This window comes from Lepidochelys olivacea (genome assembly GCF_965140295.1).
Source record: "Lepidochelys olivacea isolate rLepOli2 genome assembly, chromosome: 11".
In the NCBI taxonomy this organism is placed as follows: domain Eukaryota; kingdom Metazoa; phylum Chordata; order Testudines; family Cheloniidae; genus Lepidochelys; species Lepidochelys olivacea.
Genome location: NC_140421.1, coordinates 10,233,189 through 10,252,330, shown reverse-complemented (window position 1 = coordinate 10,252,330; position 19,142 = coordinate 10,233,189). Strand labels below are relative to the sequence as shown.

Below are 19,142 nucleotides of genomic sequence, written 5' to 3'. Positions count from 1 at the left end.
ATCATATTAAAGAAGTTCTGTATTAAAATCACAAATGAGTTTGATTCCCCATAGTTTCAATTCCAGGGTATTACTAATGAAGAGGTCTCTTGGTTTTTGGTACTGTTTCTCTCCCTCTATGTGTGAAACTTGCAAGCTGCTAATTGTGTTAGTACATTCTAAGACCGAGTCTGTTCTCAAAGCAGTTCACAGAGAGAGAGACTCAAAGCAATACTCTAACAACAGAAACAGCATCCAGAGACTCCCCGCCCTTTTGTTGTATTAACCATTGTGATTAAAATAGAGATAGAGGATGTATGTGGATGGATGCTTGGTGTGGATAATAACTGAATGATCAGGGAGGTGCCAGCCTAAGAATCCAGTGTCCATCAGCTGAAGAAGGCGTCAAGTGGAAATAACCAGAGGACACCCCCCCCCCCCCCCCCGGAGGGCAGACTGGAATCCACCCAACAGCCTCAAGAATGGGAGAACCAAAGAACAAGATAACATCTTGGAGCCGTCAGGAATGTGCTATCTGCTGATTGATTCAGCAACAGCATGATGAAGCAATTCCCATAGACTGGCATAGGAAGAAATTCCTATAAAAATAGACTCTAAAAAGTGAGAACTTTGGGGTCTGATTCTGCAAACCAACTTCCAGGAGCATCAGATGAGCATCTGACAAGGCCCTGCTCCCTCCTCATGTCCAGGCCACCTGGCCAGTGGCTTGGCATGAGCAACTCTAAGGCTGGTAACTATGATAACAACCTTGCAGAACCTGTGTGTGTGTTTGTATGAATGAATGTGTGACTAAATATGAGATTGAATGGAATGTTATAACTATAACTAACTGCTTACTATGATTCTTTCTGTATTCACAATAAATGTGGTATTTTGCCTTTTTCCCTTTAATAAGATCCTGCTGGTTTTTATTTTATTGGTACAACATTTTGGTGGAGAATTGCGAAAGGGGGAATATTGGTAAAAAACCTCAGTTATTGTAAATATTGGTGTGCACACCGCCAGCTCTAGTGAGCTAGGCATTTCTATTAGGTTAACCAGACCTGCTGGCCTCCGAGAAGGTAGCAGGGGACCTGCTGGCCTCCAAGAAGGTAGCAGGAAAAACAGATTAAACCAGACCTGCTGGCCTCCGAGAAGGTAGCAGGAAAAACAGATTAAACCAGACCTGCTGGCCTCCGAGAAGGTAGCAGGGAAAACAGATTAAACTAGACCTGCAGGCCTCCGGGAAGGTAGCAGGGGACCTGCTGGCCTCCGAGAAGGTAGCAGGGAAGAACAGGTTAACCGAGACCTGCTGGCCTCCGAGAAGGTAGCAGGGAGAAATAGGTTAACCGAGACCTGCTGGCCTCCGGGAAGGTAGCAGGGGACCTGCTGGCCTCCGGGAAGGTAGCAGGGGACCTGCTGGCCTCCGGGAAGGTAGCAGGGGACCTGCTGGCCTCCGGGAAGGTAGCAGGGGACCTGCTGGCCTCCGGGAAGGTAGCAGGGGACCTGCTGGCCTCCGGGAAGGTAGCAGGGGACCTGCTGGCCTCCGGGAAGGTAGCAGGGGACCTGCTGGCCTCCGGGAAGGTAGCAGGGGACCTGCTGGCCTCCGGGAAGGTAGCAGGGGACCTGCTGGCCTCCGGGAAGGTAGCAGGGGACCTGCTGGCCTCCGGGAAGGTAGCAGGGGACCTGCTGGCCTCCGGGAAGGTAGCAGGGGACCTGCTGGCCTCCGGGAAGGTAGCAGGGGACCTGCTGGCCTCCGGGAAGGTAGCAGGGGACCTGCTGGCCTCCGGGAAGGTAGCAGGGGACCTGCTGGCCTCCGGGAAGGTAGCAGGGGACCTGCTGGCCTCCGGGAAGGTAGCAGGGGACCTGCTGGCCTCCGGGAAGGTAGCAGGGGACCTGCTGGCCTCCGGGAAGGTAGCAGGGGACCTGCTGGCCTCCGGGAAGGTAGCAGGGGACCTGCTGGCCTCCGGGAAGGTAGCAGGGGACCTGCTGGCCTCCGGGAAGGTAGCAGGGGACCTGCTGGCCTCCGGGAAGGTAGCAGGGGACCTGCTGGCCTCCGGGAAGGTAGCAGGGGACCTGCTGGCCTCCGGGAAGGTAGCAGGGGACCTGCTGGCCTCCGGGAAGGTAGCAGGGGACCTGCTGGCCTCCGGGAAGGTAGCAGGGGACCTGCTGGCCTCCGGGAAGGTAGCAGGGGACCTGCTGGCCTCCGGGAAGGTAGCAGGGGACCTGCTGGCCTCCGGGAAGGTAGCAGGGGACCTGCTGGCCTCCGGGAAGGTAGCAGGGGACCTGCTGGCCTCCGGGAAGGTAGCAGGGGACCTGCTGGCCTCCGGGAAGGTAGCAGGGGACCTGCTGGCCTCCGGGAAGGTAGCAGGGGACCTGCTGGCCTCCGGGAAGGTAGCAGGGGACCTGCTGGCCTCCGGGAAGGTAGCAGGGGACCTGCTGGCCTCCGGGAAGGTAGCAGGGGACCTGCTGGCCTCCGGGAAGGTAGCAGGGGACCTGCTGGCCTCCGGGAAGGTAGCAGGGGACCTGCTGGCCTCCGGGAAGGTAGCAGGGGACCTGCTGGCCTCCGGGAAGGTAGCAGGGGACCTGCTGGCCTCCGGGAAGGTAGCAGGGGACCTGCTGGCCTCCGGGAAGGTAGCAGGGGACCTGCTGGCCTCCGGGAAGGTAGCAGGGGACCTGCTGGCCTCCGGGAAGGTAGCAGGGGACCTGCTGGCCTCCGGGAAGGTAGCAGGGGACCTGCTGGCCTCCGGGAAGGTAGCAGGGGACCTGCTGGCCTCCGGGAAGGTAGCAGGGGACCTGCTGGCCTCCGGGAAGGTAGCAGGGGACCTGCTGGCCTCCGGGAAGGTAGCAGGGGACCTGCTGGCCTCCGGGAAGGTAGCAGGGGACCTGCTGGCCTCCGGGAAGGTAGCAGGGGACCTGCTGGCCTCCGGGAAGGTAGCAGGGGACCTGCTGGCCTCCGGGAAGGTAGCAGGGGACCTGCTGGCCTCCGGGAAGGTAGCAGGGGACCTGCTGGCCTCCGGGAAGGTAGCAGGGGACCTGCTGGCCTCCGGGAAGGTAGCAGGGGACCTGCTGGCCTCCGGGAAGGTAGCAGGGGACCTGCTGGCCTCCGGGAAGGTAGCAGGGGACCTGCTGGCCTCCGGGAAGGTAGCAGGGGACCTGCTGGCCTCCGGGAAGGTAGCAGGGGACCTGCTGGCCTCCGGGAAGGTAGCAGGGGAAAAACGCATAGATTAAGCTATGATTTCAGAATCTAGGCTGTGTCACTTGCTAAGTAATACCAGCAGTGACAAAGAGATTGAAATATCCATGTTAAGATGTTTAAAAGAAAACAGGGTAAGCCAGTACCAGAGGGAGGAATGGAGTCAGAAGGAACTCCAACCTCACCTTTTGTTAAAGAAATTACACCTTTTAAACAAATCCTTCAAAAATGTGGGCACAGTCCTTGGACTAAACAAGCCCTAGCTGATGTCTGCACTATTTCGGACCTAGAGGATAGATTGGCTCAGTATATCCTCATATACAAACCTTCTAGTGCTGCCAAAAGAGATGCAGCAGCAATTTGGTTATTGTGGGAGGCATGTAAGGATTCTTCCCTCCGCTTGTCTTCATGTAAAGAGGAAAAGGCACAAACGGAAAAGGGAGCAGACAATTGGAAGGTGCTGGCTACAAATACCCAAAGCCAGATGAAAATAGTGAAAGAGGCACTCCAGGAATACAAAAAGAGTGAAAAAGTTAACTCTGCAGAGGCTGGAGGGAGGCAGGTAAAGGGGGAGAAGGTCCTATGTACAGCACCCCCAGGCATAATTACAAAGAGAAAAGAGAGTGTAAAAAAAAAAAAAGTTAACTCTGCAGAGGCTGGAGGGAATTAAGCAGTTAAACTTTGTATTTCACCCAAACAACTTTTAACCGAAAATGTTAAAAAGGAAAAGTGTTAGAGCATTCTTGGTTTCTTTGCAGCCATTCTGAAAGAAAAATGGGCCCTTTTCCAAAGGAATGTCCGTAAATTAGCCAGGCAAAAATAAACTATCTGATTAAAATCATTTGACTGGACAATTTAGTCAAATTTGCTAAAAGAACATAAGAGGGTTCTATTGGAACTTAACTGCCTCAAATGTATAAAGGGAATGTAAGATGTAAAAAACAGAGCAGTGTGGAAGGGATGTTAAGGAAAAGAAAACGTGTATGTATCTGTCTGTGTGTGTGTAAATATGTAAAGTTCTAAGGACCAGTTAGTTTTGTTTTTGTTTTAAATAATGCCACTACAAATCCATTTGACTCTTTAATTCAAAGTTGCAAAACTGACCGACCTTTTTGCTAGACACAGGTAATTAGTGTTGTTTGGCTTTGGGATTTGGCATTTAACCCTTAAAAGGTAACTCAATGCTTTACAAAATTTAAAATGTTTTTAAGTTGTGGCTGCAGCAGGGCAGTCAAAATCAGGAGAATATAAAAAAAAAATTTGGATTCTTTTTGTTTTTTTGTTTGTTTTTGTAACAAAATAGCAGATGAGAGTTGTAGTAAAAAAAAAAAATTAAAAAAGACAGTGCCTCTCTGAAGCAACAGCAGGGGTGAGGTGCACAAAACAAAAAGGAGCAATGTTAGAAACACTGAGTCTTAAAATGGCTCTGAGTAATCAGACTGTCACTTTGATAAAGGTACATGAAAACTCTGTAAGCAAAAAAAAAGAAATAGTGACACCTTATGTAAAAATGGATCTGGATAATGTTATAGAAGTTAAACTATGGAAGGAATGTGCATTTGCCCCAGAACATGTGCAGGGTATATTGTAGAAGGGGCAAAAGAAATGCAAACATACCATGCTACTTAATTAAAATGCTATTAGGGCTCCAAAGGGAGCCACAATAGGTTGGGTTTTCTTTTTCAGATTGCTGTGTGTTTTGGAAGCAGAAGTTAAAAGTAATCAAAACTCTGGTGAAAGTTGATTGTGTCCCTTTTAAGATAGAGTCTCTGAGCTGCTGATGGCTTTAAATCCAAAAGCAGGAAGTTTCTGTGAAAATGCAAATTACCTAAATGATAAAGGAAGGAAAGAACTAGCAGCACAAAGGAGCTGCAGATAAAGGACATGCCTGGTCAGCAAACAAATTGTCTAAATAAAAGGCATGGGATAACAAGATAATTTTAATAAATTTAATGATAATAAGTATCCCTGTAACAACATATAGTGTGTATGATTTTTGGAAAAATCCTTTAAGGTCGTATGGTAATGATGCTTCTCAGTTATTACCTGTAAATAAAACTTAAAGCTTAACACAGCAGGAAAAACATTATAAACTTGGTCTGCTGTATAAGAAGGAAAACTCAGGGATTTAATGACTAAACAGTGGGATAATTTCCCCATAACCCTTAAAAGATAAAAGCCTTTGAAACCTGGCCTGCCTATAGAACAAAAACAGGAAAATATGGGGGCAATTTCTCTGTTTTGCCTGCAATCAGCAAGGGTATTTGTAAAAGAAATATTTTAAGCAATAATCTGCCACCCCAAAAGGGGTAGAAACATGTTCTTTTTGTCTTTCAGAAAATCAGGAAAAGCTGCCAGCTGAAAAGCAACCCAATACCATGAATCTACTGTCACAATAGAAATTGTGTTCTGTGTTCTATGTTTTGTCTTGTGTTTTGTGTTGTTGCTAGCACTGTTGTGTGTTAAAAAAAAATACTGAAGACCTGCAGGAACTTAAAAATAAATTAAGCTTTCTGTCCCAGCTACAGGACAGCCTGATACAAAAACAAGTACATGCCAATGTAGACTTGGTCCAAATTGGTCTGGGTAACCTAAAAGGCCAATGGAATCTTTAGTAATGGCTTAATACTACCATATGGCTTATCCATAAGAAAAAAAAAATATTAGAAATAGGAAACTACACAGCCATAGCTATGGGATGCACTGAAATGCAGATACTTGCACTAGCTACTTTGGAACACAAAATGTTCTGGGTCATATTGGGAAATACTAAGGGTTTGATGCATTTGTTAAAAAAGAAAGAGATCATTGTTTGACACTTATCAATATGAATGGATGCAATATGTTTCCAGTATTGTAAACCAGACTTGTTAATGGGAGAAATTGTTGTCAAAATTGCACACCAACAGTCCCTGGAGGCAAAGGTATTGAAGGTTAACCCACTCCCCATATTACACATGGGATCCTTTTGGCTACCCTGGACCTTGAGCCAGTGGGCTGGGGAGGGAGGGAAGCTATTGGACACTAGAGGTTGTACCGAATGGACTCCTCAAAAGTGGGTGTGCCTCACCTTGCCTGTTGCCCCAGAACCTTGTAGTAAAGATACATCACTAGGATCATGTACGTGGCATGAATTGGAATCACAAACTCAAATTGCCTCACAGTACTTTCTCTTGAATAGGCTACATAGAAAGTGACACTGACGATTATAAATCTTAGTGTCAAAAGGGGGATTATGTTGGATCATATTAAAGAAGTTCTGTATTAAAATCACAAATGAGTTTGATTCCCCATAGTTTCAATTCCAGGGTATTACTAATGAAGAGGTCTCTTGGTTTTTGGTACTGTTTCTCTCCCTCTATGTGTGAAACTTGCAAGCTGCTAATTGTGTTAGTACAGTCTAAGACCGAGTCTGTTCTCAAAGCAGTTCACAGAGAGAGAGACTCAAAACAATACTCTAACAACAGAAACAGCATCCAGAGACTCCCCGCCCTTTTGTTGTATTAACCATTGTGATTAAAATAGAGATAGAGGATGTATGTGGATGGATGCTTGGTGTGGATAATAACTGAATGATCAGGGAGGTGCCAGCCTAAGAATCCAGTGTCCATCAGCTGAAGAAGGCGTCAAGTGGAAATAACCAGAGGACCCCCCCCCCCCCCGGAGGGCAGACTGGAATCCACCCAACAGCCTCAAGAATGGGAGAACCAAAGAACAAGATAACATCTTGGAGCCGTCAGGAATGTGCTATCTGCTGATTGATTCAGCAACAGCATGATGAAGCAATTCCCATAGACTGGCATAGGAAGAAATTCCTATAAAAATAGACTCTAAAAAGTAAGAACTTTGGGGTCTGATTCTGCAAACCAACTTCCAGGAGCATCAGATGAGCATCTGACAAGGCCCTGCTCCCTCCTCATGTCCAGGCCACCTGGCCAGTGGCTTGGCATGAGCAACTCTAAGGCTGGTAACTATGATAACAACCTTGCAGAACCTGTGTGTGTGTTTGTATGAATGAATGTGTGACTAAATATGAGATTGAATGGAATGTTATAACTATAACTAACTGCTTACTATGATTCTTTCTGTATTCACAATAAATGTGGTATTTTGCCTTTTTCCCTTTAATAAGATCCTGCTGGTTTTTATTTTATTGGTACAACAATACTAGGAGCTCAAGTTCAGCTGATTATCCCCCACAAATCGCAAATCTTTACTGACTTGGCCACATGGATTATCTGTAATAATTAGACTTGATCCACCTATTTATTTTGGTTGCTTCTGTTGTGGTACTTTTCCTCTTGCCACTGTTCTCTGCACATGCAGATCAACACAATAGGATTTTGGGCAGAGGGATGGGTGTATTTGTGCGCTATTTTGAATCAAAATTCAAACCTTTTGCCAGAAGCCCTCCACATGTGGACTAATGATCCCTTTTCGCCGAGCACAATGAAGGCTCCAAGGCATTTATAGCATAGATCTTTGTGGCTGTACTTTATGTCCTGAACAAAGTTTTAAAAATATTTCCCAAACAGAGTTAGATAGAGTGTTTTTCACTGCTTTTCCAAACAGCCATTCTGTCAGCTTCAGTGAATTCAGCCTTGCAAGCTGATTCCCATTTGTGGAAGTACTTAAAATCTTTTTTTTTTTAATACATAAAAATTACCTATCCTGTGTGTATATTCCTGAGGAAAGAATGCTTCCTTCAATTGGGGTAATGGTCCTAGTGAATCTTTTATGGCTGGCAAGATGCTTTATCCATAAGTGCTGAAAAATAATGACAGCCTTTCAGGTGCGTTATTGAACATGTGTAGGGATCCACTATTTGCTGCTTCTGTAAAATGATGCTGATTTAGTTATTCCCTTAGATGAGAGGAGAAAAGTTAGACTCCAGTTCCATAAATCAAAGAAGCCTCAATAAAGGGAAGGAGGGGGGGAACGTGTGAGAGAGAGAACCTTTAAAGAGAGAGACCAATTAAAGGACAGACTGACTGTCAATTGTGTTAAATTAGTTATGAGCTTGGTGATGTGGTCTATTTTCAGTTATGTGTTGGGCTGAGGCAACTGAGCTAATTTCACTTTGGATTTTTTATTGCATTTAATCAGTGGGCCGAGCTGAGATGAAGTTATTGTTTCGTCCACTAAAGTGCTTCACCCTATCTCTATTTTTATAGCTCTGTGTTCAGTATGCATGTAATGTTATCTTCTCTTATATTGCTCCAGCTCCTCAATTTGAAACCAAGTGCAGTTATGTGGAAGCTACACTTGAAGAGTTTTTGGCCTGGACTTGTGGACAGCCTACTTGTGTCTCTAGACCATTCAGTTGCTACGATTTCTCCAAATATTGGACTTATGCTGACTATAAATATATTGCTATGATATTTGAAGACAAGACGGAAATTTTCAAGGTAAACCGTTAACTTTACCTTCAACTCAGAACTATGCAGGAAAATGTCCTAAAGGTGTTGGTTAATTATTGTAAGTGATTTATTATAGTTTTTTAAATCTGTCTAGCCTTTTCACTTCTCTATTCCTTTGACCAATTTTTTAGTTTTATTGGCTACTTATTTATTTTGATTTCAGTCTAACAAAAATATTACACCAAAGAGCACCCATCTCAAGCTTGGGGAACTCTTGACATACATTTAAAAACACAGCACTATCGGAGTTACAAAACAAATTGTCTAAAGCAGCTGTAACTTCTTCCTCCCACCCAACCACACATAATTTTGGGTTTGATCTAGACACCACTGAAGATAATGGGTGTCTGGTTTTCCACTGACTTTTGTGGGCTTTGGATTAGGCCCTTAAATTGCCGTTTATGTGACCTGTACAGCTTAAAACCTCCACTGCTTTCTTTATTTAAGATGTGAGTATGAGGTTTGATTATTCCACTAATATGAGAAACAATTGGCATGCATGATAGTTTACAGACTGAGGCCCTGATGTTGGATCATATTAAAGAAGTTTTGTATTAAAATCATAAATGAGTTTGATTCCCCAGAGTTTAAATTCCAGGGTATCACTAATTAAGAGGTCTCTTGGTTTTTGGTACTGTTTCTCTCCCTCTATGTGTGAAACTTGCAAGCTGCTAATTGTGTTAGTACATTCTAAGACAGAGTCTGTTCTCAAAGCAATTCACACAGAGAGAGACTCAAAGCAATACTCTAACAACAGAAACAGCATCCAGAGACTCCCCGCCCTTTTGTTGTATTAACAATTGTGATTAAAATAGAGATAGAGGATGTATGTGGATGGATGCTTGGTGTGGATAATAACTGAATGATCAGGGAGGTGCCAGCCTAAGAATCCAGTGTCCATCAGCTGAAGAAGGCGTCAAGTGGAAATAACCAGAGGACCACCCCCCCCCCCCGGAGGGCAGACTGGAATCCACCCAACAGCCTCAAGAATGGGAGAACCAAAGAACAAGATAACATCTTGGAGCCGTCAGGAATGTGCTATCTGCTGATTGATTCAGCAACAGCATGATGAAGCAATTCCCATAGACTGGCATAGGAAGAAATTCCTATAAAAATAGACTCTAAAAAGTGAGAACTTTGGGGTCTGATTCTGCAAACCAACTTCTAGGAGCATCAGATGAGCATCTGACAAGGCCCTGCTCCCTCCTCATGTCCAGGCCACCTGGCCAGTGGCTTGGCATGAGCACTCTAAGGCTGGTAACTACCTTGCAGAACCTGTGTGTGTGTGTGTTTGTATGAATGAATGAATGTGTGAATAAATATGAGATTGAATGGAATGTTATAGCTATAACTAACTGCTTACTGAAAAGGAGTACTTGTGGCACCTTAGAGACTAACCAATTTATTTGAGCATAAGCTTTCGTGAGCTACAGCTCACTTCATCGGATGCATACCGTGGAAACTGCAGCAGACTTTATATATACACAGAGAATATGAAACAATACCTCCTCCCACCCCACTGTCCTGCTGGTAATAGCTTATCTAAAGTGATCATCAGGTGGGCCATTTCCAGCACAAATCCAGGTTTTCTCACCCTCCACCCCCCCACACAAATTCACTCTCCTGCTGGTGATAGCCCATCCAAAGTGACAACTCTTTACACAATGTGCATGACAATCAAGTTGGGCTATTTCCTGCACAAATCCAGGTTTTCTCACATCCCCCGCACCCCCATACACACAAACTCACTCTCCTGCTGGTAATAGCTCATCCAAACTGACCACTCTCCAAGTTTAAATCCAAGTTAAACCAGAATATCTGGGGGGTAGGAAAAAACAAGGGGAAATAGGCTACCTTGCATAATGACTTAGCCACTCCCAGTCTCTATTTAAGCCTAAATTAATAGTATCCAATTTGCAAATGAATTCCAATTCAGCAGTTTCTCGCTGGAGTCTGGATTTGAAGTTTTTTTGTTTTAAGATAGCGACCTTCATGTCTGTGATTGCGTGACCAGAGAGACTGAAGTGTTCTCCGACTGGTTTATGAATGTTATAATTCTTGACATCTGATTTGTGTCCATTTATTCTTTTACATAGAGACTGTCCAGTTTGACCAATGTACATGGCAGAGGGGCATTGCTGGCACATGATGGCATATATCACATTGGTGGATGTGCAGGTGAACGAGCCTCTGATAGTGTGGCTGATGTTATTAGGCCCTGTGATGGTGTCCCCTGAATAGATATGTGAGCACAGTTGGCAACGGGCTTTGTTGCAAGGATAAGTTCCTGGGTTAGTGGTTCTGTTGTGTGGTATGTGGTTGTTGGTGAGTACAGACTAAGACGGCTGTTACTCTGAAACCTGTCATTAATTGCTTACTATGATTCTTTCTGTATTCACAATAAATGTGGTATTTTGCCTTTTTCCCTTTAATAAGATCCTGCTGGTTTTTATTTTATTGGTACAACACTGATGCTGCAGTTGGATCAATGCAGGAAGACCATTACATTTGTGTGCAGCTCTATTAACTTCAGTAGAGCTCCACTGGCCCAAAGATCCCATCTACACAGATCCAGTTGCAGCATCAAGACCATAATACAGTTTCACTGCCATTTTGTTCAGCTGCATACTGACTCAGGAGGCACACAGTTCCTCATTAAGTAATTCTTGAAGACCAGTTTTCAGAGTAACAGCCGTGTTAGTCTGTATTCGCAGAAAGAAAAGGAGTACTTGTGGCACCTTAGAGACTAACCAATTTATTTGAGCATAAGCTTTCGTGAGCTACAGCATCCGATGAAGTGAGCTGTAGCTTACGAAAGCTTATGCTCAAATAAATTGGTTAGTCTCTAAGGTGCCACAAGTACTCCTCTTGAAGACCAATGCACAAGTGTTTGCAGGATTATGCCCTTACTATTCATGAAAGTGCTAAAATACATGAGAGTAGCCCATTCTTGAAAGGATGAGCACGCATCCACGCCAAAGTTTTGGGACACATTGCAAGTTTTCTCCAGGCCCTCTCTACCTTGCACTCTCTTCTACAGCATGTCAAACATATTGCCAGTGCTTAATAAATAATACAGTACAAGTTGAACTCTAAATGTTGGGGTGTTTACTCTCTGCAAATGTCAGCATGATTCATGAAGGGAATTCTCTCTAGGTAAACAAGATTTGAAGCTCCAGCACCATTTCAGGCTTGCCTAGACTCTACATCAGTGGTTCTCAAAGCCGGTCCGCCGCTTGTTCAGGGAAAACCCTTGGCGCGCCAGACCGGTTTGTTTACCTGCCATGTCTGCAGGTTTGGCCGATCACGGCTCCCACTGGCTGTGGTTCACCGCTCCAGGCCAGTGGGGGCTGCGGGAAGGGCAGCCAGCACGTCCCTTGGCCCGCACCGCTTCCTGGAGCCCCCATTGGCCTGGAGCGGCGAACCACAACCAGTGGTTACCGCGATCGGCGGAACCTGCAGACGCGGCAGGTAAACAAACCGGTCCAGTGTGCCAGGGGTTTTCCCTGAACAAGCGGCGGACCGGCTTTGAGAACCACTTCTCTACATGACTGCCTCGAATTTTGGCCCTGTATATTCCTGCCCCGATGGACCCTTAGTTTATGGCACAAGATTGGGAGAATTACATAAAATAACCACATGCAGAACATCTACCTAAACTGCTATTTCAGTGGGTCAATAAGAAATTTTCTTGAGGGAAGCAACTGCCATTCCACCCACACAAGTACATACTTAGGACTTTAAGAATCTTATCTACTTATCATATGCTGACTGTACTGGCATGGAAGGGAAAGCCTGCAGTCCACTACAGACTGGCAGAAATTGCCAAGCACTACTGCATTTTTGTGCCACCCAAAAGTATTATTTGTAGTAGTTCTCCCCTGTTCTCCTATGAATTTGATGTTAACACCTTTTTCATTTAGATTTTATTTAGATTTACCAAAGGTGACTTGAAGGGGAAAAGAAAGCTAACTACATTGTTATTTATAGTGATTAATAGGGCCATTTAGAAGTTGTTTGAAATTTAGATTGCACTGTTTATCATTTACAGTTGTGTGGGTTAAGGTAATGATTCCATTATTCTAATCTATGAGCAGTATCTAGCATCTTACATTTTTTTTGTTCAGTTGATATTTTATTACAGCATTTGAAATATAAATCAGCAGCAAGATATATGCATGAAGTTTAAATAGAAATGAGACCTTTTAAAGTGATATACGGATACAGATTAACTTCATTATAAGCAGAAAATGAAATAAATGTAATTCACACGTAATGTGCCATCTGTTCTGGTTGGAACACCTCTTTGAGTGCATTTCTTCTTTCTGTAGCTTTTTTATTGTAAAAAAGAAGCCCATTGTGCCAAGATTTCAGTAATCCTACCAATTTCTTTTCAGCTCATTGTTTAAAAACTATTTTACCCACAATTGCTTCAAGTATTTACTATGGCTGCAGCATTTTCAAAGAGTTCTTTTAAATCGAATATTGATTGTATGCACTATCTTTCCATTTAAATTGTAAAAAAATACAAAAACTATTTAGGTGTGAGATTAAAGTGTAGAGATATTATGCTTAACTTTTCACTGAAATAATTATACTGGATTTTAAATTTTATGTCTGTGGAAAGCTCTATGAGCAATTTTTCCTTTTTGATTTCGACAAAAGTTTATTAGGCTATTGTATTTTTTTAATTATATTTTTAAAATCAAGATGTCTCTAACAGTACCTCATTTGTTTTGAAAGATTCCAGAATATGGATTCATGGCAGTAATAATTATTATCTAGCTATATTGCTTTTCATCTATAGATCTCAAAGTACTTTACAAAGGAGGTATCTTTATCCCCATTTTACAGATGGGGGAAACTGCAGCTCAGACTTGCTCAATGCCATCCAACAGGCCAGTGGCAGAACTAGGAATAGAACTCAGATCATCTAAGTCTCAGTTTAGGACTCTATCCATTAGACAATATTGCCTGCCTCAGGATAAATATTTTCTAATAGACAAATCCCCTGCCCAGCAGCTGGCCAGACTATTTAGGGTGTCCTCTGGTCCTGGGGGGGCTGGCTGGGGGTGTAGATGGGAATCCCTTACCGCAAACTAGGGAGAACCATTCAAGGGAAAACCACCCAAGCTCATGCATTATGGGTCACTACCACGCTATGTATCCTCATATGCCTTTTGCACCAAAGAAAGGAGGATGGGAGGATCCAAACGCTGGTGGATTCCTCTGCCGCCCTCCTCCATAACAGTTATGCTTTTGTCCTTCCCCATCTCCCTTTACAGCAGAACTGCATCGAGTTAGCTGCCCAGGATGCTTCCCCGGCTGCAAAGGCAGGAGCAGGACTATTATACAAAACCATTATACAAAAGGAGGAGAAATTTTCAGACATCGAGGACAGAGGATACAAAAACTTTAGCCACTCAAGTGGAGAAAGAGGAAGGGCTGAATGTTTTGGAAATTGTGGTGGTAGTGACAAGACGTATAAGAAGAAAGAGAGGAGTCAGAGGTGCTACACAGATCATGGAACGGGTTGAAAAAACAGTGAAGATTTTATGAAAATGTTGTTTGATTCTTTTGTTGAAATTTTAGATTGACATTTTTCAACCAGGAATTCATTCCTCTACCATCGGCTCAGGAGACAGGAGGATGATGAGGGTTTAGGAAGAAAAATAAGAGACTCAGCTTATTGTTGGAGAGACATTTAGATATAGGGACAGGGCAGGAATGGAGAGGTAGATTTCAGAATCTTCTGCATAGACAATCAGGGCTCAGGAGATCATCCAAGGATAAGATTTAGAGGGAGAAGAGGAGCAGGCCATGAATGGGATCCCTTGTGGGATCCCTATATGGAGGGGAATAGGAGGAACAGAAAAAGATGAAAAGGAAAGTGATCAGAGAGGTAATGAGAGAAGAGAAACATAAGAGGACAGGGTGACAGAAGTTGAAGAATGATAAGATGTCTTCGCTCACATGAAGTGAGCTGTAGCTCACGAAAGCTTAGGCTCAAATAAACTGGTTAGTCTCTAAGGTGCCACAAGTACTCCTTTTCTTTTTGCGAATACAGACTAACACGGCTGTTACTCTGAAACCTATCAATAACTTTGTCTCTGCAACAGGATATAATGTGGTCTGATTTTGGTTTCCCTGGAAGAAATGGAAAGGAGAGCACATTGTGGATTGGCTCAGCCGGAGCAAACACTCCTTGTCATTTGGATTCCTATGGCTGCAATTTAGTACTACAGATACAAGGAAGGTAACCATAAATATTTATGTTTGTGCAGAATTTACAAGAGGGAACTTTTACTATAAACCAGCCTTCGGGTATTTTAATTGTTAACTCTTCAAATATTTTAATTTTCTGAAGCCTTCAGTGATCCAGCACAGCTGAGTGTGTTTTTCTTTTGGAAGTGATGAAAGGCTTGAGGGTTTGGTGCATAATTTACATTTTGACAGGTTTCAGAGTAGCAGCCCTGTTAGTCTGTATCCGCAAAAAGAAAAGGAGTACTTGTGGCACCTTTTAAGGTGCCATAAGTACTCCTTTTCAATTTACATTTTGTTATGTTTGAGGAAGGAGAGTCTTTGTTTACCTATATTTTTTTTAACTGTCATTGTAAATTATACAGAATTTACAGAGGGAAATTTTACTATAAACCAGCCTTGTACTGGGCCTATTTTATATATCTAAAATAAATAAATAAATATTTTAAAACATCAATAGTTATGAGTTGAGCAGGATGGGGTTAAGAGGCTAGGAAGGTTTGGTTGGGTTTTTTGTGTTTTGCAATAAAAAAATATGGAAATAAACTAATCTAGGCCAGTGGTTCTAAACCAGGGATGCAGAGGTCTTCCAGGGAGTACATCAACTCATCAAGATATGGAGTACTTGTGGCACCTTAGAGACTAACCAATTTATTAGAGCATAAGCTTTCGTGAGCTACAGCTCACTTCCTCACATGCATATCGTGGAAACTGCAGCAGGCTTTATATATACACAGAGAATATGAAACAATACCTCCTCCCACCCCACTGTCCTGCTGGTAATAGCTTATCTAAAGTGATCATCAGGTGGGCCATTTCCAGCACAAATCCAGGTTTTCTCACCCTCCACCCCCCCACACAAATTCACTCTCCTGCTGGTGATAGCCCATCCAAAGTGACAACTCTTTACACAATGTGCATGACAATCAAGTTGGGCTATTTCCTGCACAAATCCAGGTTCTCACATCCCCCCCCACCCCCATACACACACAAACTCACTCTCCTGCTGGTAATAGCTCATCCAAACTGACCACTCTTCAAGTTTAAATCCAAGTTAAACCAGAACATCTGGGGGGGGGGAGGAAAAAACAAGAGGAAACAGGCTACCTTGCATAATGACTTAGCCACTCCCGTGCTTAGTTTTAGAACAGGCTACATAAAAAGCACTAGCAAAGTCAGTACAAACTAAAATTTCATAGAAACAGTGACTTGTTTATACTACTCTATATACTGTACCCTGAAATATAAATACAATATTTATATTCCAATTGATTTTATAATTGTATGATAAAAATGGGAAGGTAAGCAATTTTTCAGAATTAGTATGCAGTGACACTTGTATTTTTATGTCTGATTTTATAAGCAAGTAGTTTTTAAGTAAGATTAAACTTGAGGTATGCAAGACAAATCACTCTTGAAAGGGGTACAGTAGTTTGGAAAGGTTGAGAGCCACTGCTCTAGGCTAAAGCCTCTAATCACCTGTTAGAATTGATTCAAAAGGGAAACATTAGGACAGTAGCAGCCAGCTCTGAGGAAAGTTAAAAGGGACACTTCAAGGCTTGAAATTCAAATGTGCGGCCTGTCTTTTTGTTGTTCATTCTTCCTGTTTGCAAATCCCATGCAATTCTTCTTTCCCTTAAGTATTTGCTTTAGTTTCCTTTAAAAAAAAAATCTATTAAACCCAACCCCAGTGAGCAACTGTCCAAGAACAAAGCAGTTTGTATATACTTGTGTCAGACATTCCAGTGTACAGTGGGGGTGGGCAGAATAGCTTGCCAGTGGGGTTTTAATGTGATTAATTAAATCACTGTGTTTTGGGAAGGATAGTCTTGTGACTAAGGGTATGTCTACACTATGAAATTAGGTCAAATTTATAGAAGTCGGTTTTTTTGAAATCGGTTTTATATATTCGAGTGTGTGTGTCCCCACAGAAAATGCTCTAAGTTCATTAACTCGGCGGAGCGCTTCCACAGTACCGAGGCAAGCGTCGACTTCCGGAGCGTTGCACTGTGGGTAGCTATCCCACAGTTCCCGCAGTCTCCGCTGCCCATTGGAATTCTGGGTTGATATCCCAATGCCTGATGGGGCTAAAACATTGTCACGGGTGGTTCTGGGTACATATCGTCAGGAACCCATTCCCACCCTCCCTCCCCCCGTGAAAGCAAGGGCAGACAATCATTTCGCGCCTTTTTTGTCTGCTGCCAGCCAAAGATGTAAAGGATAGATGGAGTGGGTCAGAACAAGAAATAGACCAGATTTGTTTTGGACTCATTTTCCTCCTCCCCTGTCTAGATCACACTGCAGTCAGTCACAGAGAAGGCGCAGCGAGGTTAATCTAGCCATGTATCAATCAGAGGCCAGGCTAACCTCCTTGTTCCAATAACAACGATAACTTTGGTGCACCATTTCTTATTGGAACCCTCCGTGCAGTCCTGCCTGAAATACTCCTTGATGTACAGGCACACCCTTTGTTGATTTTAGCTCCCTGAAGCCAACCCTGTAAGCCGTGTCGTCAGTCGCCCCTCCCTCCGTCAGAGCAACGGCAGACAATCGTTCCGCGCCTTTTTTCTGTGCGGACGCCATACCAAGGCAAGCATGGAGGCCGCTGAGCTCATTTTGGCAATTAGGAGCACATCAACCACCACACGCATTATCCAGCAGTATATGCAGCACCAGAACATGGCAACGCGATACCGGGCGAGGAGGCGACGTCAGCGCGGTCACGTGAGTGATCAGGACATGGACACAGATTTCTCTGAAACCATGGGCCCTGCCAATGCATGCATCATGGTGCTAATGGGGCAGGTTCATGCTGTGGAACGCCGATTCTGGGCTCGGGAAACAAGCACAGACTGGTGGGACCGCATAGTGTTGCAGGTCTGGGACGATTCCCAGTGGCTGCGAAACTTTCGCATGCGTAAGGGCACTTTCATGGAACTTTGTGACTTGCTTTCCCCTGCCCTGAAGCGCATGAATACCAGGATGAGAGCAGCCCTCACAGTTGAGAAGCGAGTGGCGATAGCCCTGTGGAAGCTTGCAACGCCAGACAGCTACCGGTCAGTTGGGAATCAATTTGGAGTGGGCAAATCTACTGTGGGGGCTGCTGTGATGCAAGTAGCTCACGCAATCAAAGATCTGCTGATATCAAAGGTAGTGACCCTGGGAAATGTGCAGGTCATAGTGGATGGCTTTGCTGCAATGGGATTCCCTAACTGTGGTGGGGCTATAGACGGAACCCATATCCCTATCTTGGCACCAGAGCACCAAGCCGGCGAGTACATAAACCGCAAGGGGTACTTTTCGATAGTGCTGCAAGCTCTGGTGGATCACAAGGGACGTTTCACCAACATCAACGTGGGATGGCCGGGAAAGGTGCATGACGCTCGCATCTTCAGGAACTCTGGTCTGTTTCAAAAGCTGCAGGAAGGGACTTTCTTCCCAGACCAGAAAATAACTGTTGGGGATGTTGAAATGCCTATATGTATCCTTGGGGACCCAGCCTACCCCTTAATGCCATGGCTCATGAAGCCGTACACAGGCAGCCTGGACAGTGGTCAGGAGCTGTTCAACTACAGGCTGAGCAAGTGCAGAATGGTGGTAGAATGTGCATTTGGACGTTTAAAGGCGCGCTGGCGCAGTTTACTGACTCGCTTAGACCTCAGCGAAACCAATATTCCCACTGTTATTACTGCTTGCTGTGTGCTCCACAATATCTGTGAGAGTAAGGGGGAGACGTTTATGGCGGGGTGGGAGGTTGAGGCAAATCGCCTAGCTGCTGGTTACGCGCAGCCAGACACCAGGGCGGTTAGAAGAGCTCAGGAGGGCGCAGTACGCATCAGAGAAGCTTTGAAAACCAGTTTCATGACTGGCCAGGCTACAGTGTGAAAGTTCTGTTTGTTTCTCCTTGATGAAACCCCCCGCCCCTTGGTTCACTCTACTTCCCTGTAAGCTAACCACCCTCCCCTCCTCCCTTTAATCACCGCTTGCAGAGGCAATAAAGTCATTGCTGCTTCACAGTCATGCATTCGTTATTCATTCATCACACAAATAGGGAGATGACTACCAAGGTATCCCAGGAGGGGTGGTGGAGGAGGGAAGGAAAATGCCACACAGCACTTTAAGCACAGCACTTTAAAAGTTTACAACTTTAAAATTTATTGAATGACAGCCTTCTTTTTTTGGGCAATCCTCTGTTGTGGAGTGGCTGGTTGGCCGGAGGCCCCCCCACCGCGTTCTTGGGCGTCTGGGTGTGGAGGCTATGGAACTTGGGGAGGAGGGCGGTTGGT

At 44.5% G+C, this 19,142-nt stretch overlaps 1 protein-coding gene across 2 annotated transcripts in view; it reads left to right on the top strand.

Moving 5' to 3' along the window:
* Nucleotides 1–19,142, top strand: part of HSPBAP1 (HSPB1 associated protein 1) — an 87,708-nt gene that overhangs the window by 41,433 nt on the left and 27,133 nt on the right. For both annotated transcript variants that reach the window (XM_084643545.1, XM_084643546.1), the window contains exons 3-4: nucleotides 8,399–8,583; nucleotides 14,715–14,851. In XM_084643545.1, coding sequence (XP_084499671.1) covers nucleotides 8,399–8,583; nucleotides 14,715–14,851 — 322 coding nt within the window. The remainder of the gene's footprint in view (nucleotides 1–8,398; nucleotides 8,584–14,714; nucleotides 14,852–19,142) is intronic.